Source organism: Eurosta solidaginis, chromosome 5 (genome assembly GCF_040869045.1).
Source record: "Eurosta solidaginis isolate ZX-2024a chromosome 5, ASM4086904v1, whole genome shotgun sequence".
Classification (NCBI taxonomy): Eukaryota; Metazoa; Arthropoda; class Insecta; order Diptera; family Tephritidae; genus Eurosta; species Eurosta solidaginis.
In genome coordinates this window covers 211934408-211961631 of record NC_090323.1, presented here as the reverse complement: position 1 = coordinate 211961631, position 27224 = coordinate 211934408, and the positions used below count along the sequence as shown (strand labels likewise).

The 27224-nt window shown below is 36.2% G+C and overlaps 1 protein-coding gene across 5 annotated transcripts in view; it reads left to right on the top strand.

The window, feature by feature from the left end:
- LOC137252403 (uncharacterized) overlaps positions 1–23963 on the top strand; it is a 55943-nt gene extending 31980 nt beyond the window's left edge. For 3 of the 5 annotated variants that reach the window (XM_067788040.1, XM_067788037.1, XM_067788039.1), the window contains 3 exons: positions 12347–12530; positions 12609–12756; positions 12836–23963. In XM_067788040.1, coding sequence (XP_067644141.1) covers positions 12347–12530; positions 12609–12756; positions 12836–15140 — 2637 coding nt within the window. In that variant the 3' untranslated portion in view covers positions 15141–23963. The remainder of the gene's footprint in view (positions 1–12346; positions 12531–12608; positions 12757–12835) is intronic. The other 2 variants (XM_067788041.1, XM_067788042.1) reach the window with 2 other exon arrangements.
- The last annotated feature ends 3261 nt before the right edge of the window (positions 23964–27224 follow it).

Genomic DNA, 27224 nt, shown 5'->3' with positions numbered 1-27224 from the left:
CCATGTACTTTTCTAGTAGATTCTCAAGCAGATATTTCTCTAATCAAAATTTCAAGTTTATATCAAAATTGTAACTTTAATACTAACGAAATAACAAACATAACAGGCGTAACGCCTGAAACAATTTCAACTTTAGGAACCTTAAAAACCAACTTAATTGCATATAAATTCTTAATACCGCATACTTTACATGTAGTTAACGACGATTTCAATATACCTTCAGACGGAATACTCGGCAAAGACTTTTTAAAATTTAATAAATGCATTATTAATTACGCAAGCGATAGCATAACTATTAATACCGGATTAGATAACGCAAATATACCAATTTTACACGGCACGAGTACCGATTCTTTAGTTATTCCTCCGAGATGTGAAGTTTATCGGTTATTTAAATTACCAAAATGCGATAATCCTGTTTTTGTAGACTCGCAAGAAATCTGTAATGGTGTTTTTACGGCAAAGTGCATTGTTGACACAAATAATCCAGTTATAAAAATTTTAAATATTACTGACGAAGTAAAACATGTCAACAATTGCAATATCGTAACGGAAGATATCACCAACTACAATGTCTACAAAATCAATGAAACTTCAAAAGATCAAAAACGCTTAGAGGAATTAACGAAAATTTTGAAAAATCAAATGCCGGGTTATGCTCAAAAACAATTACTAGATTTATGCTTAAAATATGCCGATGTATTCGCTTTAAAAACTGATCGTATGACTTTAAATAACTTTTACGAACAAAAGCTACGTTTAACTGATAAAAATCCAGTCTATATAAAAAATTATCGTTTACCATATACACAACGTGAAGAAATTAATAAACAAGTCGAAAATTTAATGCGAAATGATTTAATAGAACCCAGCTTTTCTAATTATAACAGCCCTTTAATTTTGGTGCCGAAAAAGGATCCTACAGGCCAAAAGTCTTACCGTATGTGCGTTGATTTCAGAGCAGTCAACAAAAAGCTTATCGCAGACAAATTTCCGTTGGCACGCGTAGACGACATACTCGACAATCTTGGCAGAGCCAAATATTTTTCGACTTTAGATCTTTTTTCTGGTTTTCACCAAATACCACTTCATGTTAATTCTAGAGACGTTACATCTTTCAGTACAGATCGAGGAGCTTTTCGTTGGAAAGTTTTACCTTTCGGTTTAAATATAGCACCAAACTCTTTTTCACGTATGATGTCATTAGCATTTTCAGGCATTTCGCCAAATCAAGCTTTTATGTACATTGACGATGTTATCGTCATCGGATGTAGCGAGACACATCACCTCAAAAGTTTAGAAAAAGTTTTCGAAACTTGTAGAAAATTCAATTTAAAGTTAAATCCCAACAAATGCAATTTCCTTCGTTCTGAAGTAACTTTTTTAGGCCATAAATGCACCTCCAAAGGCCTGCTGCCAGATGACTCAAAAATAGACGCAATTAAAAAATACACTAAGCCTAAAGACAAGGACGCTGTTAGGCGGTTCGTTGCATTTGCAAATTATTATAGGCGTTTTATACCTAACTTTGCGTCACTGGCAGCCCCTTTAAATCGTCTAAATCGGAAAAAAGTTGAATTTGTTTGGGATGATGCTTGCGAAAATGCTTTCGAAAAATTAAGATTATCATTAATGTCTCCGCAATTATTACAATACCCTGATTTTTCAAAAGAATTTATTATCACTGTAGATGCATCTAAGAGTGGTTGTGGCGCTATATTAAGCCAAAAGCATGGAGATAATGACTTACCGATTTGCTTTGCATCAAAATCTTTCAATAAAGCCGAACAGAAAAAGGCAATCATAGAATTAGAACTTTTAGCAATACATTTTGCTATAAAACATTTTCGGCCGTATGTCTACGGTACACATTTCACGGTAAAATCAGACCATAGACCATTAGTTTATCTATTCAATATGAAAGATCCTTCCTCGAAACTCTCTAGAATCAGATTAGATTTATCAGAATACAATTTTACAATTGAATATATTAAAGGAAAATCGAATGTTGTGGCTGATGCTCTTTCGCGTATAAGTATAGACGAGATTAAAGATTCGACAAAACACGTTTTAGCCGTTAAAACGCGATCACAAACTAAACAACAAGAATTACAAAATGAAAAAATAAGTTTAAATGATACGACCTCTAACGATAATAAAGTACAAGTTTATGATAAATTTTCACACGATTTTTCAAAAAAGATACCGCGAGTAAAATCAACAATACAATATAATAAACATAAGGAGATCTTCAATTTACAAATTTATGCGCATTTAAAACACAAAAAATACAATTTGCTTAATCTCGTGACTGTTAACGAAATAACGAATTTAGATGAGTTACTTTCGAGGCTGGAAAAAGCAGCCGACAATCACAATATTAAACAATTAGAATGGCCAAAAAATGATATCTTTTTCAATAATTTTTCAATTACGAATTTTAAAATCCGCGGAAATGAAATTTTAAAATCATTACAAATAATATTGACGGACCCTGTAGAGACCGTAACAGACAATGAACAGAAACAAAAACTTATGACAATTTATCACGAAGATCCACTGTTAGGAGGCCATTGCGGAACAAAAAGGTTATATGCCAAATTAAGAACTAAATATTACTGGAAAAACATGACACGTGATATAGCGAAATTTGTGAAAAATTGCAATAAATGTCTTTTAAATAAAGTGAGACCAAAAACAAAAGAAAATCTTGTCCTTACTCCAACACCCTGTAAACCATTTGACATAGTGATTATCGATACAATAGGTCCACTTCCAGAATCAAACTATGGTAACAAGTTCGCTGTTACTATGATTTGTGACTTTTCTAAATACCTGGTAACAGTAGCTGTACCAGATAAATCAGCAAAAACTATCGCATGTGCTATTTTTGAAACCTTTATACTAACATATGGTACAATGAGAGCCATTAGATCCGATTTAGGGACGGAATACAAAAATGAATTATTCTCGGAATTAACAAAACTTTTAAAAATTAATCATGATTTCTCAACAGCTTATCACCACGAAACTGTTGGTACTGTTGAAAGAAACCATAGAGTCTTTAACGAATATTTACGTGCATATCTAGATGAAACGTATTCAGATTGGGATACGTATTTGAAGTATTTTACATTTTTACATAATACTACAAGTAGTTCGGTTTTTGATAATAAATTTGCTCCTTTCGAATTAATATTTGGCAGAAAATCTACAATGCCACATGAATTACAAAAGGAACAAATCGATCCGATCTATAATGTAGAAAATTATACAAAAGAACTAAAATATAGAATGCAAAAATCTCATAAAATGGCAAGAAATTTGATTAATAAACATAAAATTAGAAATAAAGAATTATACGATAAAACTGCTAAGCCTTTAGAAATTAAAATTAATGATAGGGTTTTAGTGGAAACAGAACCGAGAAATAAACATAGAAATATATATCAAGGTCCCTACATAATAAAGAATATCGATGGACCAAATGTAAAAATTTTTGATGAAACTAATAAAATTGAAAAAATTGTACACAAAAATCGTATACAAAAAATTAATTAAATTGATAGCCGAAAATAATCTTTAAATATAAACCTACTTTAAGAACACGCCAATGAAGGCCAAACTAAACAAACTATTAATGTTAATTCTTAATACGGCCTAATGTACAAAATTCATATGTTAGATTGAAATACTTAATAAATATATATTTACTCAATTTAATAATAAGCATATAAATAGTAACGGTTCACTTCAAACTAAAAACATTATTTTTTACATATTTCATTTTCTTATAAATTTATATCTTAACCCTAGTAAAGCCTAAAGAAGAATGTGGCAAGACTGATCACCTTGCCAAATTCTTCTTTTCTAAAGGGGGATGATGTAGTGTCAAATTGGGTTACTGCATTTAAATCTGGCAACTCCCCCTCTAATAAAAAAAGATGAAGCCATGCATGTATGCACTTGGCATTACTGGGTGAGAGAGTCGAATGACGGAGAATTCTGATTGGCTGAATCCTCCGTTAGTCGACTCTATCACGCCACTGCATCATTCGATTTTACCGCTATGCACTTTTGGCATAGCGGCAGGGCCGCTTTGAAGCTTCAGCTTTTTTCCACAGTTTTCAGTTTGAAATGAGCCGGTGAACGCGTCACTTAAGCGCGCATTAAAGAAATAAGTGAAGGTAGAAATAAAATATTGAAAATAGTTGAAAAAAAAGAAATTACAAGTAAAAGTGGGTTTTTTTATAATTGACTAAAGAAAGAAAAGAGTGTGTGTTTAACTAAAGAAACGATAACTAAAGAAATTTTAAATAAAACAAACTAAACAGAAAGAAATTAAAAATAGTTTTATTGCGGGTGTGTGTCGGTGCGCTGGGGGCTGCAAGCCCAAAGTTGAGTGGCATCAGCATGCCACTTTACAAAAGTCCTTCAGACAATTAAGTCTAACGTCCTTTGTCTTGAAGGCAATGGAGAAGATAATAGACCATGAAATCAGGTCGAACGCCCTCAAAAGCTGGCCCCTACACCATCATCGCGAATACTCCAACGAAACAATCGCCATACTCAGTGACAGTCAGGCCGCCCTCAAGGCGATCTCGGCGTTTGAGATAAAAGCAACACTGGGCCTTGAGTGCGTCGAAAAACAAAATCGACTAGGAGCACACAACAAACTACTGCTGGCCTGTGTTCCAGGCTACAGGGGAGTTGAGGGTAATGAGCAGGCGGATAGTCTGACCAGAGAGGCAGCAACGACACGACCCATCGGTCCGGAGCCGTTCCTGCCAGTAGGCCCGCAGGAAATTAGGAGGCATTTATCAGTAGAAGAAAAGGAGGGCAGAACACTAGCGCAATATGCCAGGCCTGAGATAATCTAAGCTACTGTTAGGGGGTTGCAGCACAATTCGACATAGGACATTGATAGGCCTCTCGAAAGATAACCTAAGAATCTTAACAGCTATTCTTACAAGACACTGTAGACTGAACAGCCACATGCAGAAGCTGGGCATACTATCGAACAACACATGGCGATTTTGTGATCAATCAAACGAGACGTCGGATCATATCCTCCTGGAGTGTGATGCAATCTCAAGACCCAGGGCTAAGTTTATGGGCTCACCATGGTCAGAGCATTCTCACATTAAATCCCTTAAGCCAGGTGAACTGCTAGGGTTCATAAGAGATGTCGGCTTGGATGAGGTGCTGTGAAGAAGCTGAGGGCACAATAGACCAATGGTCACAGTGCAATCCTCAAATAACTATCTATCTATCTATGTGAAAAAAATACTAAAGCTACAATATTTTACTCCTGAAAAATGCAAAAAAACAACACTTTTTCGGGGACAACATTGGTGAAAAATTTTCTGATAGCCGAATGACAGAACAAAGAAGACTTTAGAGGGTGACAATTGACGGCTTACTTCACCTGGTTATTCCACCATGGGCCGAACGTATATCTTACAACCGAGATATTTTTGACTTATAAGGGAGGGAGTGGAAATGGGTTTGGGATAACAGGGAGATGAATGGTATAAGGAATGGACACGAATAAGTAAAAAATGGAAGATAAAGTGAAGATAATGGTTTAGAGACCATAGAGCGGAAGCCAGGCTCACTTTTTAAATGTGGAAAAGCCAATTTTCGCGCAGAACAAAGTCTGCCGGGTACTCTACTTTTATTTCCATAAAATTGGGGTGACAGCATTCAATTACTACTTAACATAACGCAAAAAAAGTGGCTGTTGTTATTGTTACAGCGAACGCACCTCCGGCCAGTATGTCAGTGCTCATATACGCTCATTGTTGCAACTGCCGAATAAAGGGATTCAAGGGGTTGATAAGCGGAATAAAAAGCTTTATAGCTTCAAAGCTTCCGCAACCCAATTGTCAACCTTACCTAGGCGAGGGGAAACCTGTTACTAATATGTATGTATCATACACACATTTATCAGGCGAGGCTCTGGCGACCCTAAGTTCCTCATGGAACTAGGGGGATGGAGGCCGGATGGCCTAAAAGGTTTAATGTGGTCATATTAATCGTTCCCGAGATGGTCGGGCTAGTACCTTAATTGTGCTTTGTTACCGGAACGTACCGGATCTGTATCCGGCAAAGGACCATCAACATCCTTCGGGGAGTGTCTTTATCGTTAATACAACAACAACAACTGTCCAATGAACTGAGTCGCAAAAAGAGAGTTGCAGCAGACTGCCCCTAAATATTAAGCATTATTTCATTTTTGAGAAGCTCTCAAATTACATTTAATATGCTTTCGAGCTCCCAGGTTGTTTTAATACAGTGTTGTCTGCAAGCCGAACTACAGCCCTGAAAGTAGATTCTCGCTACACCAAACTACGAAAAAACGGCCACGTGAAGACGCTTGCAAAGCTCAAAAGGACATTATAAGGAAATTTAGAGACGATCGTTTGTAACTAATTTTCGCTCCAGCCTAACTTCTCAACTATTTAGCTGTGCAATTGCAATACGAAAGTCTTTCAAGCCACGCTAAAGAGTTCTAGATGAGTTGATTTGTATTGGAACGTTTTTTGGTAATCTCTGTTCAAATTTGCTGCGAAAACAAATCCAATTTCCATATTTAGTGACATTTCCGTTGAAATTATATGGAATGACTGCGGCTAGTCGGATAAGAGGTAGAGCTTCGAATAGCTCCAGTCTTAACAAGCTGGTACTGCAAAGTGAAGAAACTTTGCCTTTGGAACCAGAAGTTAGGAAGGCGTATGGATACAGTTGTTGCTGTTGTATAAAGATATGAATGCGGTTGAAGTCTTATGTCTATTCGGTTCGAACCTGGGACAAACGTGCCATATTGTCTTTTTTGGACTGTGAGTGCTTATCATATATATTATTTCTAATTGCTGTTTTTATGTACGGGTTCCTTTTTCGCTCTTATTTGGAATCGAAATCTATAAATAAAGGTTTGGTTGTACAGATGGAGATTCGGGCTATTAGCAAGCTTTGGGCAATTTTGGTCGTATAGTTTTTTTGGCTAAATTTTAGTAAAATAATTTGTTAAAAATAAACGATTGTGAGCACACAAAGAAATCTATTTGTACTGTGGCACTATTGTGAATATTTGCACCGCAACACTGGCAGTGTTTTAATTGATTGCTAGAACAGCTGATTTTTGTTGATGTTACTTTTATATTGGTTGCGCAAGATGCGCACGGGTCCGGCTCGTATTCTTTATAAGTTGGGACAAATCCGTTTATGCATATGGCCTTTACTCTGCATTGTTACATTTATTAGTGCTCGCGAGCATAATGATCTCTAGCCACCAGCAAGTCTCCTTTGATTGGATGGTCTCGAGAAATGATGGGATGGCCATTGGAGTTTTCGATAGACAAGTTTTTGTGAATATTTATGGTTTATGGCGTATATAGAAGAAAGTTTAAGAATGATTAAAACCCAAAAGGTTGTTGTCGTTCCGGCGCACACTGATATGGCAATAATGTGTATATTTGACTTTGCTGTCGTCGTCTTCGCTGTATTTATCCCTGAAAGTTGCGAGATGGTACCACTTAATACTTAAAAAGGTACCACAGCAGTGTGGTCTACAAAATTGCGGGAATCATTTACCCCTTTTGAAACATGTAATAGATATAGGTGGCCAGGGACAGAATACGGTCTTCTTTACGCGAATATTGTTTTTCAAAATGGTTTCAACAGCAGCGTAACTAGTTTGTCAAGGCCTATCTGTTTGGAAATTTTACATGCGAATATGACATCATTAGCTTCCCTCTAGCAACATATAGCAGGCTCTACGCTACCGTATCTGCTTGGTTCGACGAAACATATTCCCCGAATGTTGTTGCTGCTTGATAATTTTGCTTTACAGAGCCGGACAAAGATAGTATGCACATTTTCGCACTCATGCTCTCCGTCTGGCTTTTCCTATACTCCAAAAATGTCTTCTTTTCAATAGCACACAATCGTGCTATGCTTTGGGTCTGTAGGCAGCGTCCTTCCAGTTCTTCTTTCGTCTCATGGGTATTTTACAAGATGCTCGACGGTAGATCCACTGTACATCACCTTGAGATCGTAAGCACACAAACATCAAAGATAAAGATCGAGTAAGAATATCGATTTCGTTTCTCGTTTTCAAATAAGATGACCATATTTCCTGCCTCGGTGAAATCGGGCAGCCTCCTCCCAAACGTTACATTGTGGAAAAAGAAAATCACCTTTCTTAAGGATAATGTAGTCTGAAGTCATCCACCACGATTTTGTAGTCTCGCTTTCACCGCAAACCCAATACCTAATCTTTTCATAAAGCCCTCCGTCCTTTTTCTGGTATGGCGGTGACTTCATCCTTTGCACTCACACTGCGATTCGGCGCTTAACAATTGTATACCTTTGAACTGTAGTCGGTAGACCACGGTCGTCATTTCATATGAAAAAAGTTCTTCAAGGAATGATGTCGTCCTTTAGCATTTCTGGCTCAGCGTATAACGTCATTGGGCTAACATGAAGAATATACAATGCAGAGCAAACGCTCACTGGTAAGCTCTTAATAGGAACTTGTCCCAGTGACCTTGTCGGATAGTCACTTTTTCATTTAAGGTCCCCATCAAATAGATATTCGCTGGCTACCCAGACCACATCTCAACGATAGCATCTGTCGAAGATGAAGCTGCTTGAACTTATGATCCTAACAAAGTATCCTGTACATTGAGAGTTTAGATTAGATTAGATTAGATTATTATTTATTTCATTATTCTCATAAGTGTATGTACATATTCGATATCTTAATTTTACATGTCTACAATATCATTACTTAGAGAATAGTTAGTGACATCTTTATTTTATATAATAAAAATAGTGTTGTATGTCACATCATGTTTTAAAAAATTCAATTGTATAAATAGTAGTAGTGGGGTGAACAAAAAAAATACAAGATATATACAAAAAATTTATTTAAAATGAGAATAAAATATTTCAAAAATAAATTGACTAAACTAAGTCATGCAACAATTTGAAGAAATGAGATAAAAGCTAAGTTTACAGAATTCCTCATAATAAAACAGAAAAAAGAAAATTCAAAACTATACAATGCTTATATAAAAGTAAATACTATATTATACAACGTAGTGCATCAAAATTTCTATCTGGTTGGTATCAAACTCAAGAAGCCAAGTTTTTATTTTTTTTAAAAACACAGATCTGGATCTAATGTCTCGTATGTTTTCTGGAAGGGAATTAAAAAGTTTGCAGGATAAGACAGTGTAGGAATTTCTAAACAATGTTGTTCGAAAAACTGGCAAAGAAACAAGCGTGCTATGGTTACTACGCAGGCTGTACATACCTCGTGTTGGATTTTGCAAATAGCCGCCTCTCATGTAAAAAATTTTTAAAACTTTGTAATAGAACAAATGCCGAACTGGGAATATATTTGATCTTCTAAATAAGTCAAAGGAGTGAGTCCGACGTGGACAATTAAAAATTTTTCTTACCGCACATTTTTGCAGTACAGTTAATTGATTTATTTTTTTGGAGTGAGCACCACCCCAGCAACTTATTCCATATTCTAATTTTGAATGAAATATACCATAATAAACTGTTTTCAGTGTATGGTTTGGAACGTATTTTCTGAGACGGTAAAGTATACGATTGGTTGAAAGTAAGTATTTTCTTAGGGTTGCGATTTGCTCATTCCAGTTTAGATTACAGTCAATTGTGACTCCTAGGTATTTGAAACTATTCACTTTTTCAATTTCAAAGCAGTTAGAGTCACATGCTGTATTATTATGAAAAGGACACTCATAACGATGGTTGGAGCACTTATTACTATATAGGATATTACGTTTGCATATTGCACTGTGAAAAGTTATATTAAGACCTTGTGCTTCTTGAAGTTTTGGACTAAAGCACATTAATTTGGTTTTATTGCTGACAACCAGTTTATGTTCCGCAAACCATGACCGAAGTATGTGTATATCGTGGTTAAGATCCGCTATCAAATTTAAAGGATCCGTTGAGTTATATGCAATTCCTAGGTCATCCGCAAATGCTTCGACTTTGCCCTTATGAGGTTGAATAAATAGTGAGTTCACATAGATAGGGAATAATATGGGACCAAGAACCGATCCTTGTGGTACACCAGAGTTTATGACTTTGGTCTCACTAAGAGTGTTGCCTATTTTCACTCTTTGGGGTCGATTTCCTAAATAAGAAACAAACCAATTGTATAACAAGCCACAAATTCCCAAATTATAAAGCTTATTTAAAAGACGGCCATGATCAACCATATCGAATGCTTTTGTAATGTCCACAAAAAGTCCAGCACAATCTTTTTTTGAATCTATACCCTTGTATATAGTTGAGCAGAAGTCCAAAACAGCATCTTCCGTAGAAAGACCATCCCTGAAACCAAATTGCAAAGGACTAAGAAAATTTATTTTTTCAAAGTAGGATAACATCCTAGCTTTTACAATTTTTTCAAAACCTTTAGTAATTGCTGACAAAAGTGAAATCGGCCTATAGTTAGCCATATCTTTTTTATTACCTTTTTGAAAATCGGTATTACAATTCCTAATTTTAATTGTTCTGGGAAAATCCCAGTTGTAACACTCAAGTTAAAGATACATATGTTTTAAAACATCAACAATATTGTATGAGATTTTCTTTAACATAACGTTAGAGACTCCATCATGACCGGAAGAATTACTATTTTTCAAAGATTTGATTGCAATTAAAATTTCCGATCCTGAGATTGGCTCAAAAAAGAAGCTGTTGCTTCTGAAAGAATATTTAGCTACTCCAAAATCAGAGCAACAATCGCAAGGGGGTGTCACATTTGGCGGAAAGTTTGACTTCACAATTGAAGTAAAGTATTCATTAAAATCATTAGCTATTTCTATGGGAACAGAAATATCAACGCCTTCTTTTTGTAAAACAAAATGAGAATTTTGACTTTTTGTGTTTTTATCAATAATCCTATTTATTACTTTCCACTCTTCTTTTGGATTACCTTTGGATTTATTGACTAAGTTATTATAATAATCGTCCCGACATTTGCGAATTTCTCCATTGATTCGTTTACATATTTGCTGAAAACGAGTATTCAAATTGGTGTCATATGGATGTTTATTGCACTTTTTTCTTATTTAATTTTCAACCTAATTCTATTCAAAAGGCATTTCTTTATCCACGGGTTGAGTCTGATTTCTGATGCTTTTTTATTAACGCAGTATGTTGAGGAGTTAATGCATTGCATTAAATTATCTAAAAATAAGCCGTATGCCCTTGATACATTTTCTTCGGCGTATACATTGCTCCAAATATTTAAGCGAAGTTCAATATTTAGTTGATCAAAATTAATTTTTTCCGCAACATGCCTATTTCTTTTTCTAACGTCTTTCTCAACCATTGTGTTTTTAAAGAGAATACCACTCATACAGTGATCCGTGATACCCAGGTCCGAGTTAATAGCGGAACAGGCAGACCAAGAAGAACCAAAGAAGCGGTACAGTACGTGACCAAGACACGTACCTGCCACTGGTCTAGTAACTTCGTTTATAAAGGAATATAATCCATGATCTGACAATACCATGTTATAATTATTAAGTACAGGGCTTGTACTTAATAGAAATTGCTGCTACATTATTATTGGCAGTGAAAAATTTATTGCCAAATTTGATTGAAGCTACGATCTTAACTGGTAAATTAAGAGAAGTTTGTTTAATACCGCGTATCCCTATGATTCCAACTGATATGCCGTTTGAATTCAAACGATTACAATATCCTGTGCGCTTATCATTTGCGATCTCCATCAACAAAGCCCAGGGGCAAACACTTAACGTTTGTGGTGTGAATTTGGAGGAATCATGTTTTTCACATGGCCAACTTTATGTTGCCTGTTCTAGAGTCGGTACCCCCAGCCGTTTGTTTACTCATGCTCAAAATGGAAAAACAAAAAATATTGTTTATCCCAATGTTTTGGATTAAGTTTTAAAATAGCTAGCAAATAATAAAATATCTTTTTTTTTTGTAATAAATGAGTTTGATTTAATATTTCAATTTATACGTAGCGAAGCACGTAAGCATTTGGTGAAATTTGAAGTTTATAGCTGTTAAAATGGGGTAGAAATTGCGAAAGGTTTCTTATCTGAACAATCTATTGTATGAGATATATGCTATATATACCACCGATCTCTATGATTTTTTCAGACAACAATATATGCTATATACGCAAGCATTCATTGAAATTTGAAGCCTCTACTAGCTCTTAAAATGGGGCAGTAATTACGAAGATGTGCAAATGAGTTTCCTAGGCTGAACCTTGATATAACTAATTGTATAGATGATATGAAACGTTTTTTGTTTACAGCTTAAGCTTTCTGGTGTATGTGGTCTCATCTCAGCACTCACATGCGCACTTGTAACTGTCACCACAACCGTTTTACACATGAGCCGTTTACAGGCGCTGCGTGAATGCGAATATGCGCAAAAGACACGAACTTGCACATGCTACTCGGATATGATTGAGTCACAAGTCGATCGTGTAGATAAAGGTATAGCAAAGGATATGAAAAAGCGCTCATAATCATTTTTGCATATTTAATATTAATTCGTATTTATATTTCCACCAGAAGGTGTTCGTCTTGTGTTTGATTCTCTCTCTGATTGTGGTGTTGTACATGGTTCGTTGTACTCCTGTTTACGAGCGATATTTGGGCTTTCCGTCGCGGGTGTGTTGGTTGCCGTATTTAGTTGCATGTTGGTCTATCAGTTATTAAGGTAAGTGTACAGATTCACATACATATTCTTAATCTTGTTTAATCTCTAACGGTATGCTGTGTTTTTCCATACACACCAGTCACGAGCGTAAAAAGATGTATTGGGAGCAATTGGAGCTACGTTGTCGCTCATTGTACACCAGTCAACAAGGTCCACCGCCAAATATGGCCGCTTTGGGAGGTGGACGTGGTGCGGTTTGTCGTTGCTGCGAACAATGTCATCTACACCGTCAAGTGCCATTACAAGCGACCGGCTATCCTTGGGACGATAGTGGAGAGCCACGTTTTTGGACTGGACAGCCACCTGGTAATTTTTATTCGCCCAACCCTGGTGGTGATGATCTGCATATAGGAAATACAGGCACGAGTTGTCGTGGCCATAGTAGTGCATCTGGCGCACGCACTCGCATGACAGGCTGGAGTTGGCCACGCATGCCTTGGCAACGCAACTCACCAGTGTCCAATGCAAGACAATTTCGTCAAACGCCATCCAGTCCCGATTCACAATATGGTTTCACAAATAATACCCCGTCGGTAAGAAATAATATGTTGGCGGGTGACGCAGATGCTGCGCCGACACTTGCGCATAACTCTACGGCGCCTGCTTTTAATGTTGTAGATGGGGCACTACCATATGGTGTTTGGGGCCCACCACCACCTTACAGTGACCCAAATAGTCCGGCACGTCGTGGCTACTATCATTATATACAGTCAAATTCATGTGGCAATAATTTAACAACAACAACGAACAACATTAATCAAAACAGTAATGGTAATATGTTGCACGAAAATGCAGTTAGCACACCAATTGAGCAGCGCGCATGCTTGAATCATCGTTCAGTATTTTTAGATCAACAACCGCAACATAATAATAGCGGCAGCAACAATTGCTGCGCGAGTGCTAGCATGCGCAGGAGTTTGGCTAAGCGACGCGCAATGGGTGGCGTGGGTGGAGGCACAGGTGGCGGCGGTAGTGGCAGCGAAGAGAAAACTAAAAATGGTGTTGGCGAATACGAGAACACACCCTCGGAGAGTGATGGTTGTAATATGCGCGAACGTTTTTCCAACACTTTGCCAACGCGTAAAGTGAAGAAACGCAACGATACCAATACGAAGGCGAATCTTATAGGTAACACAAATCCACAACCAGCGCCCCGACTTTCTATGCAGCAGATTAACAACGTCCATGCCGAAACTAGTGACGTCAATGAGATGGGTGATGCGATGCTCGACGACACGGAATGCATGGAACCAAAAAGTGATAGTATTTGTGATGATGGCGGCAAAAATACTGCTACGCGAAATAACATAAGGGCATCACAACAGGTGCGTCGCAAGCGTGGCATCGAAAATAATGGTTTTCAAGCTAATAGCGAAGGCGGTTTAACAGCACCGCCCAAAAATTCTGATAACGTTACAGTTAGTTGTACAGCCGATATGCATGTTGATGGGACTAAAGATCCCGCCGAGTCGGAAGTATACTTTGCAGATGTTAGTAGTTGTTGTAATATGTCGTTAAAGAATGATAGTTACTATGATGAAGCTCAACAACCAATACAGCACATCAATGGTCACCATCTCCACCACCAACAACATCAGCATCAGCATAGTAATTGCAGTCAGCAGAGCAGCAGCAATAATGAAGATTACTTAGCGCAACGTTTTGGTCAGCGTGAGAACTCAATACGAAGTCGTCTGCCATTCCCACAAACACGCACGAACAACAACGACTATGACGAAAACTTGAATACACCACAGCCGAAAGATATTGGCGGTAATGTTATACCAATCAATCAAATACAAAAGGATATTTCACGTCAAAGCATGTGCTCGATAGAATCAGAGGCACAAACGGAATGCACCGATTTATCACCGGCTACCCCATGCAGCAATAAGTTTGCGCAAACTAATTTCGAGGGCAGCAAAATCACAACGCTGACTGATACAAATGAAGTTAATGTGTCGCAACAACACAAACAAACCGGTGTCGGTGGCGGTGTTGGTACGGCGCTACCTAATTTTGTAGCCAAATTTCCATATTCATCAGAATCTCAGAGTTTGGAAGCACATCGCCGTTCTACAAAAGATATACAAGATCTGATACTTTCCTCAGAGGCACACTATGAAATTATAAATGAAAATCCACAGCAAATGCCCCCCTGCCAATTTACCGCCGCGCAACAACCGAATGTTCGAATAAATAAACCTCAACCACAGCGTCCAACAAATCTTACGGCCAACAAAACAAAACCGAAACATTTCGGTAAATCGCGTGATCGTATAGAGGCAAATGTTCTGCAGACCGAGAGAGATTGGCCAAATGCAGCTAAGGGAGTTGGTGTTGGTGGTGGAGGTGGTAGCAATAGCGAACGGAAATTTTTGTGAGAAGAAGTTTTTGTATAGAATACTGTGATGCAAGGTGAGTTGCGGGGCTAATAGAGGAAAGATTTGCTAGAGGGATGTTCTCAAAATAAAACGCACTTGATTTGAACAATTCGATTTCGATGGGAACTAAGGAAACATATCTCATTGTTGTTACTGTAATATGTCTTATGAACCCGAAATTTTAGAGAAATCTGTTGGCCTGATAGGGTTTAGCGGGATAAGATCTCGAATTATTACGGTGCTCAGTATAAACTGCATATTTTTACAGTCTGACAAACATTACAATCAGTCTTGTCAACAATAGCTTGTCGAAGAAATAGAAATACAGCCCTCTACCGATAAGTATTTTTTATCATACCTGTGCGGATGTACGGGAGCGCTTGAAGAGGCAAAAGTAAATTAAATTACTTTTGGAGTAGTCGAACGAAAAGTTTCTCAGCAAAATTTTGCATTGCTTTCGCTGGCGCAACCGTCCGTCGACTTTGGCTAGCTGGTGCTATCAGTTAATGACGACACTACCAAAAACGTTAACTTATAGAAGCTATGCATTAACAGCATAGGAAGGGTTGGGCTTCAACAGTTTTGAAAAAGGCAGATGTAGGATGACGTAGCTACTGTAATGATGGTTAGGTTAGGTTCAAGTGGCTGCCGTCCACATCGGAGCGACACACTTAGGCCTTTATAGGACCATTGTGAAACCACACGGATTTGTCCCTCCTCTCCCAATCAAACCACGTCGTTGAGTTTGTGAAGCTAACTAAGCGTCGGGTATTGACCTCAGCTATATCAATCAGATCTACGAGAAACATCTTGACCATAAAACGTTGCCTTCTTTTACCGAGCACTCGACATTCACATAGTAGATGCCTAACAGTTTCAGGCTCTTCTTCGTTGCCGCAGTTTCTACAATAATCATTATTATTATTATTATTAATTTATTATTACGGCGTTTTAAGCCTAAAACTTAGATTATTACAAATTTAAAATACATTTTAATAATAATAAGATTTCTAGCGTTTGGGGTGTCGGAATGCATGAGATTCCGATCAGCACGGGAACTGGTGGTCCCAACGGGCGAGTCTTGGAGTCATATCATTGGGAGGTTGGAAGGACGTGTTCTCAATCCTGCCCTACTCCAAGACGTATGACAGTTTTATTATTTATGCTGTCGGAATGGATTTGATTCCGGTCAACCCAAAAGCCAGCAGCTCAGCAGAATAAGCCACTCTTATCGGACGGTTGGAAAGGACGTGTTTCCAATCCTCCCTGTACCAGCTTCTATGTAAACACAATTAATTATAATATATCATTGTTGTAGGAATATACGTGATTCACATGAACACTCCAACTGTTTGTCTGGGACGATATTTTCAGGAATTCTTTCCCAATTTGATTGCGAGCAATATATGTATTTGACCTGATGCATAAGGTTCCTCTGTGTCTATTTGGATTGCCGTGCACGCTCAAGGATTAGTAACATGAAATACAGATACAAAACACTTTATCTTATTGGAAGGGTTTTGCAATATTCTAATAAACTTTTTTTGAAGGTGTTTAAGTTTTCACAATTTTTAACATGATTAGGTAGTTCATTAAAACATTTCAGGCCTTTGAAAAATATATTTTGCTTGTCCATTTCTGTTTTGAGAAGAGGTAATCTAAAATTATTATTTTCCCTGATTATGTAAGAATGGGTTTCATTCACATAAACAAGTTTTTCACTTAGGTAGGCTGGTAATTTACCATGCTTGATATAAAATACAAATTTCATACTATGGTAAAATATCAACTGTTTCACGCTCAAGCATACTCTTTATGGAAGTGTCGTACCTCACTTTCAATATAAATCTCATAGCTTTGTTTTGCATAATTTGTAACCTGTCTGCTTGTGTTTCATTGGCAATAAAGAATATTGTAGGGCAATATAAGAAGTGCGGTTCTATGATGGATCTATAAACTTTCAACTTATATTTCTTACTAATAAGTTTACACGATCTCTTCCAAAATCCAATTTTTTTGCCCATTTTGGCAACAATATAATCAATATGATCTGTAAACCTCAGTTTATTGTCAATCAGGATCCCTAAGTACTTAAATATTTTGACATCCTCAATGCTCGTATTCATTATTTTTAGATCAAAATTAAGTGATTCTCTATTGGTCGTCCTAGATAAAACCATGAACTTAGTTTTGTTAACGTTAAGCTTGAGTTTATTAGTGCAAAGCCATCTATCTATACAATGAGTCCAAATCTTCTTGCATTTTGCTCCTTGCTATTGAAATATACGTTTCATTTACTTCAAGTAGCGCATCATCTGCAAACAACCTGACTTTACTATATTTCAGTGCTGATGATATGTCGTTTATGTAAATGTTGAACAGGATTGGTGCTAATACCGACCCTTGTGGTAAACCTATGTCCACTTGTGCCTCGGATGAGGCTACTGACTCGATGGTTGTTCTTTGTTTCCGGTCTGATAATAAGCTTCTAAACCACTGCAATTCATTTTCCCTAATACCATTTTTTTGTAGTTTATCGAGCATTATATTCCTATCAATTGTTTCGAACGTTCTTTTCAGGTCAATGAAAACTGCTACTATATGTTTTTTTAGACTCAGCTCTTCCTTCCAGCTGGATATGACGTAATTTAACGCCGTCTCGCAAGAGTGCCTTTCTCGGAAACCGGATTGTTCCTTTATAAGGATTTTATTATTTTCTAAGTAATTAAGCAGTTGATTTTTTATTACAATTTCCAGAATTTTTTCTATGTTCGGCAATGTATTTATCGGCGTTAGTTCTTCTGCCATTATTGAATCTTTTACTTTCCTAATTGGTACTATTGTCGAAATTTTCCACATGTCTGGCACTATTCCAGTAGTCATGGATTTGTTTATAGCGGTTGCATAGAAGAAACCCATGTACGATACCGAATCTTTAATTAGGCCTTCTGAAAGTAAATTTTTCCCCCCAGTTTTATTTTTGAACCTTTTTGCTATACGTATAACATCCTCAACCGTAATTTCTTCGAATTTTAAACATGACTTAGTTGTAAATTGGAAGTCGTTCTGACTCTGAACTTCTTCAATTTCCCTGTTTATATCAATTTTGCTTTCTATAAATAAGGAGTTCAATGCTTCAGCAATATCGCGGGGTGTATCATATGTCACACCTTTTACGATCACCGTCAAGATCTTTTCTTTTGGCCCCGTAAGTTTACAGCATGCTTAAGATACTTCCACATTAGCCTGCTATCTGAACAATTGATATCAATATTATTCTCCATGTATTTAATCTTTTTAAATTTTATTAGTTTTTTGTAGTACTTCGCGACCATGTTATATTCGGTATAGTCACCCGTTGCTCTAGCTTGTGAGTGCAACCGGTATTTTAGTTTATTCAATTCTGTCAATTCTTGGTTATACCATTTATTTCTTAACTTTACCGTACTGTTTTTTTCAAACGTTAGTACTCCCATACAATCTAGTAAACAAGTATTTATATAGTTGACCATGTCGTTGACATTCATGCTTCTTATTAAACTGAGATCGCAATTCCTCAGTAGATTCGTCAAGTTATCGGCCGAATAATTCTCCCAGGATGTTAATGAAATGACTTCGTAACGGATTTGAATTACTTACTATTATAGCAAATGAAATAGTATCGTGATCGGATATTCTGTGGTCTTCAAGATTTACACAAGACAGTATATCAGCGTTTGCATATAATAAATCTATTTTTGTTTGAGAAGTTTCCGCGACTCTTGTATTGAAATTTATTTTTTGTTTCATTGCGCTACGTGCACACATTTCATTCAGTTTGTAGCTACTCGAAGAGTTAATATTTAAGTTTATATTGAAATCTCCAACTAGAAGGGAATTCGTACCTGATTCTAATACTTCTGATAAAATACTCTCTACGTGATTTAAAAATTCACTGTCACTAGAACTTGGGGAATGGTAGTACAACACACCTATTTGCCACTTAATGTCCACTTGCTTTAATTTTACTATAGCACACCATACATTTCTATCAATTGATCGATTAAACTTGACTTTGTACTTGATTTCCTTTTTCAGTAATAAAACGACCCCTCCCGTATGTCTACTATGAGAGTCGCAGCGAATTAATGTATACGGTGCAATATTAATTTCAGAATCAAGAATATTTGAAGTTATACGTGTTTCTGAGCATAAAACAATATCCGGATCCACTTCTTCTATCATTTTTTCGAGCTCTGCTTTATTTGCTAACAAACTACAAATATTCAAGTAGTCACATTTCAAATCAAAAACATTTATTACTGGGCCTGTACGTCTTGGTTGCTAAAAACCAACTCGTTGTTTTTCCAGTTTAAGCTTCCTTTGATAAACTGGGCAGTCATGGCTCATTATGTTATGGTCTATATTGAGCTTAAAACCTAACTGATTATTGGCATCTACGCAATTACCACATATATTAATGGGCATGCTCTCCTTGCAGTTTTCTGCCCCATATTCTCCCAGACATTTACTACATCTCTGTTTCAGAGTGCAATTGGCAGCTATGTGGTTAAACCCTAAACATTTGTAGTACCTTTTTACAGTTTGACCGTCATAAACTGGGCAGCGATCCCATCCAACATTAATTTTCTTATGTCTCAGGATGGCCTCATAATATTTATGCTCTATTTCTATAACTGCATTAATATGATGTCCTCTATTTTCTTTTTTAGCGCGTTTAATTGTAATACATTTCATTTTAGCTTCTCTCAGTGTATCATTCTGCGCAAGGATCCGGCTAACTATTTCGCTCTCGGTATGCTCTGCACTAATATTAGCTACCACAACTCTAGGAAAATAAACTTTTGGCTCAGCTATATTATACACATTTTTATCCAACTTTTCTGTTAGCATATCTCTAATTTTATCCTTGTCGCCTGCTGTATTAGCGCTTATAATTATCGTGCCATTATTTTTGTTTTGTACCCATCCTATATTTAAATGGGATGGATCTATTTTGTTTAAATCCGTTTTTGTTTTCTCAATGGCTTGTTTCACTTTGGGCTTAATAACAATTGGAGGGATGCCTTTTGTAACAGTGGCATATGTAGAAACATTTCCACCGTCAAAACCTTTATTCTGATTTGCAGCCTTCTTAACCTCTTTTATAATTTCCTCTTTCTGTTTATTAAATGCTTCATTAGGGATATTAGCAACCTTTTTAACTTCATTAATAATTTCGTCCTTTTGCTTAGTGAACGCCTCATTCGGTATACAACTTTACTTAGTTCCTTATTTTCTAAGCACAAGCATTCTATTTTTTTCATTAACTCTAGTTTTCCTGAGTTCACCTTATAGATTTTTTCTACTATTATTTTCATCTCTCTTTCGTTGTGAGTTATGGAAGCGCTTATTTCCCTTTTATGCTCACTCAACATTTTTTCAATTTCGCTTTTTTGCTCTTTCAAATTTACTTTGTTTACCTCTGAAATAGCCAAGATTTCTCTTAAAGCCTCATCAACATTGGAAACATAAGTCATGCAATCATCACAAATAAATCTTAAAAGTTTACAACCTTGCAAACAATTAAGGCCATAATCATCGATAGATGCACACGCAATGTTTTTATGGTAAACCTTACCACACACACCCTCACATCTTACACCTGTTTCGCCTCTTATTTTTTTGCGACATTTCCCGCACTCTTCCATTTTCTGCTTAACAGTTACACAAAACTGCACAAGCAAAATATATTTTCACCTTTTTATTTAAATTAAATATAATTGAATCTCACAGGCACTTTATTAATGCTGGTACATCACCTGTCACTAAGTTCATTAAATGGAGCGTCAATCCTTTCCGCATGCGGTCCAACACAAACATGACCAGTGAGAAGACCTACAACTAAGAAAGATCTTTCTTACGGAGGGTGAGAAGCTCTCGCTATCTCTTCTCATTCCATTCCGGCCAAGTGAGTTTTGTCGTGTGGCATCTATCATGATGCTTCCACCTGGATGCCGCTTCCATCAGTAGAGTCTCCTTTATCTTGAGATTGCAGGTAGAGCGGGGGGCATGCCCAACCTCTTCCAGTATGGCGAAAGTGGAAGGGAGCTAACCTTTCTTGCAAGCTCATCCGCCATCTCATTACCTGGTATGCCCTTATGTCCCGAAACCCATACCAGATGCAGAGTAAACTGTTCAGCCATCACGTTAAGTGATGCTTATGAAAACGACAATTAGAAATACCGTAGAAAGCTGAGTCATTGCCCCTTTTTCTTACCAATACAGTGCACGCTTCTATCTCCATCTATGCAAGAGTAGTTAGACTCAGTTTAGTTGCTGGATTTGTTTTCGCCGATCTACTTACTTAAATGTTTGGACAAAACTCGGGCCACACATCTCAAACTTTTCTAGAGGGTGGTGTCAATAGTCGTTATTGTTTCTATAGTAATTTGGCAAGTTGCTGACGCAAATCAACTAATTTTATAAAACAGTCTTTAACGGAAAAATGTATTTTATTTAGTTATAGCTTATGATAAACACTATTGTACTCTTCCCACTTCCTGGCTCGATTCCTCTCTATCAGCTTACATTTCTCTCTACGGTATCTGCTCTACCTCTCCCTCTGCATTTCTTTCTTCCAGTTCCTATCTATATCATTATTCTTTTCATGTTTCTCTCTACTCTTCTCAGCCCTCGTCCTTCTCCGTATCTGCACATATTTCATTCACTTTACCTCACCATCACTGCCTGCCGGTCCCACTTCTTTTATATCTTCCTCCCCTCTCCCGCTTTTCCATGAAATATATCGGTCGGTAGTCCATTTCCCATAAAAAAGGTGATCTCATAAAAGATCTAGGAAATATAAAAATACTTATCAACCTTCTCCTGACAATAACATACATAACAAAAAATTAATTTATGAAAACACGTTCACGTGGTGTGGTGGTAGCGTGCTCCGCCTACCACACCGTATGCCCTGGGTTCTCACCCCGGGCAAAGCAACATCAACATTTTAGAAATAAGGTTTATCAATTAGAGGAACATTTTTCTAAGCGGGGTCGCCCCTCGGCAGTGTTTGGCAAGCGCTCCGGTTGTATTTCTGCCATGAAAAGCTCTCAGTGAAAACCCATCTGATTGCAGATTCCGTTCGGAGTCGGCATAAAACATGTAGGTCCCGTCCGACCAATTTGTAGGGAAAATAAAGAGGAGCACGACGCAAATTGGAAGAAAAGCTCGGCCTTAGATCTCTTCGGAGGTTATCGCGTCTTACATTTATTTTTTTATTTTTTTTTTTAAACACGTTCACGCGAGATGACACGACCAATGAGAATAGTGATTCCTACGCATCTGCATTGTTTTGCCGCCTTTCTTCCATTTAGAAAAAAACGTGCCCTGTCTTAAAATATTTTTTAATGCGTTCAATTTTCTGGCAAAACTTTTCCCCTTTTTTATTTGCTAACGTCGTCGGCCCGTAGGATGAACGTCTTCCCGTAATATCATTGAGGGTAATAACAATGTATGTAATCGTGAAATTCAGTGATCGAGGCAATCGCTCTTAGATGCAATTTTGATAGAAACATCCTTCTCCAAGATATAGTTTTCGAGCTCCGAAACAATATCATCAGTGTTTTTATTTTTTATTGATTTAAGTACAGTCTTATCCTGACTCGTGACCACTTACAATAATTGTAGTTCAATTCAAATTGTCAATAGTTACGAGAGCTGTTGCAGCTATATTCTGGCTCATGACTTCCGACGACAATTGTCAAGGCCCAGTTTTCATTTAAACATAAAAAATCTTATAAATTTCCTCATGATCTACGTTGATCGCTCAAAAAAATATTAATTTTGTTCATTAGACGTCCATTCATATCATGGTTCAACTATATGGTTGGCTCATCTTTACAGCAACAACATACCGTTGTACACTGTAAAAATCTGCGTGCTGGTGTTAGGCAAACGGAATGGCGAGAAAACATAAAACATTGCAATTCTTGTGTGTTGTGGGAAAATAATGCGCTAAATTAGATGCATTTACTGCCAATGTGTTGGTTACGTTTTGCGTTTGCCATTTCCATTTGCCAATCCCCATACCAGTGAAAGGAAAAGAAAAATAAAATCAGCTGTTGGGATGAGCCAACCATATAGTTGAACGATGATTCAAATTCACTTCAGCCGTCCATCAACTCCCAACGTTTTAGAAATCATATAAACTTGCCATATAAAAATAATTTATTCAATCACTTGAGTAATCATATCGAATGTTTTAAGCACACACATATTTATATGTACACATACACATGTATGGGCATACTGATGCTGCAGTGAAACAGCAAAGCACAGCCTTGTCTCAACACATTTTAAGTAGTGGCCATTCAGCTGACTTTACCAACACCAGAATTAGCGACAAAGAAAAGAGAGAAATAACGCGATACACATTAGAGAGTCTAAGAATATTACAAAGAAGGGAGGAGACGATAAACAAAAAAGAGGACACCGATAATATAACTTCAGCTTACTTGTTATGCATAAGAAAATGAACAGCAATTTAGTTTAGACAAGACTACCACAAGAAGTGGTATTGATGGTACTAGTTTTAAGCTCTAATATAATTGTTTAATATTGTAGTGGGTATTGCGAAAATTCAAGTGCATTTATTTCTTCTGTTTGTGCGAATGTATAATTTATATATGTCTTGTTTTTTAAAAAATAAACAGAGTTGCCCCTGATGATGCTGAAATTTGTCAGCGAAACGTTGGGCAGAATGGTGAATTGAATTCTTTCATTTGCACCAAAATAAATGGATCAGCCAAGCCTGAAATAATTCATACAAATCTTAATTTTATTATATTTTATTTCTTTTTGTATTTTGTTTTATTTTATTTTATTTTGTTTTATTTTATTTTTTTTATTTTGTTTTACTTTATTTTATTTTATATTATTTTATTTTATTTTATTATTTTTTATATCTTTTCACTATATTTTATTTTGTTTTATCTTATTTTACTTCATTTTATTTTATTTGATTTTAGTTTATTTTCTTTTCTTTTATAATTTGTTTATTTCCTTTTACTTTATTTTATTTTGTTTTATTTTATTTTATTTAAGTTTATTTTATTTTGGTTTATTTTATTTTATTTTATATTATAATTTTTTTATTTCAGTTTACTTTATTTTACTTTATTTTATTTTATTTAAGTTTATTTTATTTTATTTTAGGTTCTTTTGTTTTATTTTATTTTATTTTATTTTATTTTATGATCGCGGGTTCGAATCGAGCTCAAGGCCTAACAATAATTTTTTATCATTATTATTGTTATGATAAATTTTTTCTTAATTGAAAAAATTTTTAAATTAGAATAGAAGAAAGAAAAAATTTTAGACAACTGCCAAAGCTCGTTGTATAGATCCATTTCGGGAACTGCTAAATTCCTTCATCGGCAACGTTTAGGCGCCGCTGCTATAACCATTCAGCCATCACAGCGGTTTTTTGTTTGTCTTCATTAATCCTACTTCTATTCTGGTTCGTGCCAATTGATATTCACAACACTGCGACATCTGTTGCAGAATGGATGTGAAAATTGGACTTGTTTGATGGCAATGCCGCCATAGTGTCATATTTTATTGACACTTTTTCCCCGTGCTCTGGGATGTATTAACAATTTTTGTTGTTATATCGGCCTACTGATTTTAAGATCGCGGGTTCGAATCGAGCTCAAGGCCTAACAATAATTTTTTATCATTATTATTGTTATGATAAATTTTTTCTTAATTGAAAAAATTTTTAAATTAGAATAGAAGAAAGAAAAAATTTTAGACAACTGCCAAAGCTCGTTGTATAGATCCATTTCGGGAACTGCTAAATTCCTTCATCGGCAACGTTTAGGCGCCGCTGCTATAACCATTCAGCCATCACAGCGGTTTTTTGTTTGTCTTCATTAATCCTACTTCTATTCTGGTTCGTGCCAATTGATATTCACAACACTGCGACATCTGTTGCAGAATGGATGTGAAAATTGGACTTGTTTGATGGCAATGCCGCTATAGTGTCATATTTTATTGACACTTTTTCCCCGTGCTCTGGGATGTATTAACAATTTTTGTTGTTATATCGGCCTACTGATTTTAAGATCGCGGGTTCGAATCGAGCTCAAGGCCTAACAATAATTTTTTATCATTATTATTGTTATGATAAATTTTTTCTTAATTGAAAAAATTTTTAAATTAGAATAGAAGAAAGAAAAAATTTTAGACAACTGCCAAAGCTCGTTGTATAGATCCATTTCGGGAACTGCTAAATTCCTTCATCGGCAACGTTTAGGCGCCGCTGCTATAACCATTCAGCCATCACAGCGGTTTTTTGTTTGTCTTCATTAATCCTACTTCTATTCTGGTTCGTGCCAATTGATATTCACAACACTGCGACATCTGTTGCAGAATGGATGTGAAAATTGGACTTGTTTGATGGCAATGCCGCCATAGTGTCATATTTTATTGACACTTTTTCCCCGTGCTCTGGGATGTATTAACAATTTTTGTTGTTATATCGGCCTACTGATTTTAAGATCGCGGGTTCGAATCGAGCTCAAGGCCTAACAATAATTTTTTATCATTATTATTGTTAAAAAATTTATCATAACAATAATAATGATAAAAAATTATTGTTAGGCCTTGAGCTCGATTCGAACCCGCGATCTTAAAATCAGTAGGCCGATATAACAACAAAAATTTTATTTTATTTTATTTTATTTTATATTATAATTTTTTATTTCGTTTTACTTTATTTTATTTTATTTTTTGTTTTATTTTACTTCACTTTTTTATTTAATTTATTTTAGTTTAGTTTATTTTATTTTATTTTACTTTATTTTATTTTATTTTATTTTATTTTAAACGGCGGCCGCAGTGGTGCCTACCACACCGAAGATCCTGGGTTCACGGAGCGGGCGGAATAACATCAAATTTTAGAAACAAGTTTTTTCAATTAGCAAAAAATTTTTCTAAGCGGTGTCGCCCCTCGGCAGTGTTTGGCAAGCACTCCGAGTGTATTTCTGCCATGAAAAGCTATCAGTGAAAACTCATGAGCCTTGCAGATGCCTTTCGGAGTCGGCATAAAACAAGTAGGTCCCGTCCCGCAAATTTGTAGGAAAAATTTAAAGGGGCTCGAAGTAAATTGGAAGAGCATCTCTGCCTAAAAACTCTTCGGAAGTTATCGCGCCATACATTTATTTATTTGACTTTATTTTATTTCACTTTCTTTCGAATTTCAATTTAAAAATGAGTCCCTAACCACGGCTTGGTTTCTGTAAGCAATTTGTGTGTCAGTAATATAATAAAATCATGCATTTGCTCGTTTCCTAGTATATCTCTTTTGCGCTTTACTTCCAACAAAATAGTTGAGCGTATACATCTCTTCGTGCACTTGCATGCGAACAAATTGTCATATCGCTCACCTACATGGATAACGCCTGTGATAATATATCATTCATTCATCCTTGGCGACTTAAACGCCTGGTTGGGCAAGGAATATGTTCTTGGCCTCACAGTCGGAAAGTTCAGCCAGCACAACGAAACCTCTCCTAATGGAATGAGGCTGTACATTCTACATATGTACATATATCCCCCCATATAACATACCACTTACAAAGCCTACGATTACGATTACGCTTATATTCAGGATTTCCCAATACCGTAAGCCGGGATTTTTAGACATCGATACTATATCAATCGATTAGGAGAAAGGTTGCCACTTTTTGTACTGTTCCATTTATATTTGGCTTGGTTCTCTTGGAAAATATTTGAACAAAAAAAAATTTTTTTTAACTAAACGGCATGAAAAAGGCAATATTTTATTCCGTTATCGATACTAAAATAAGTCCATTGGCAAACGTGAAGAACTCTCCCAAAAATATAACTTGTTTCACATGGCCTAATGCGAGTTTTACCCCAAAGTAGAATGACGTTTTCTTTTTCAGTATATAGCAACTAAATTTTATAATACAAACTAAATTATATTATTCATAAAACTTGACTGATTATTTATATATTTCTTACGCAAAACTTTTAATGCGGTATGCCCATACATACATACATAAAAATTAC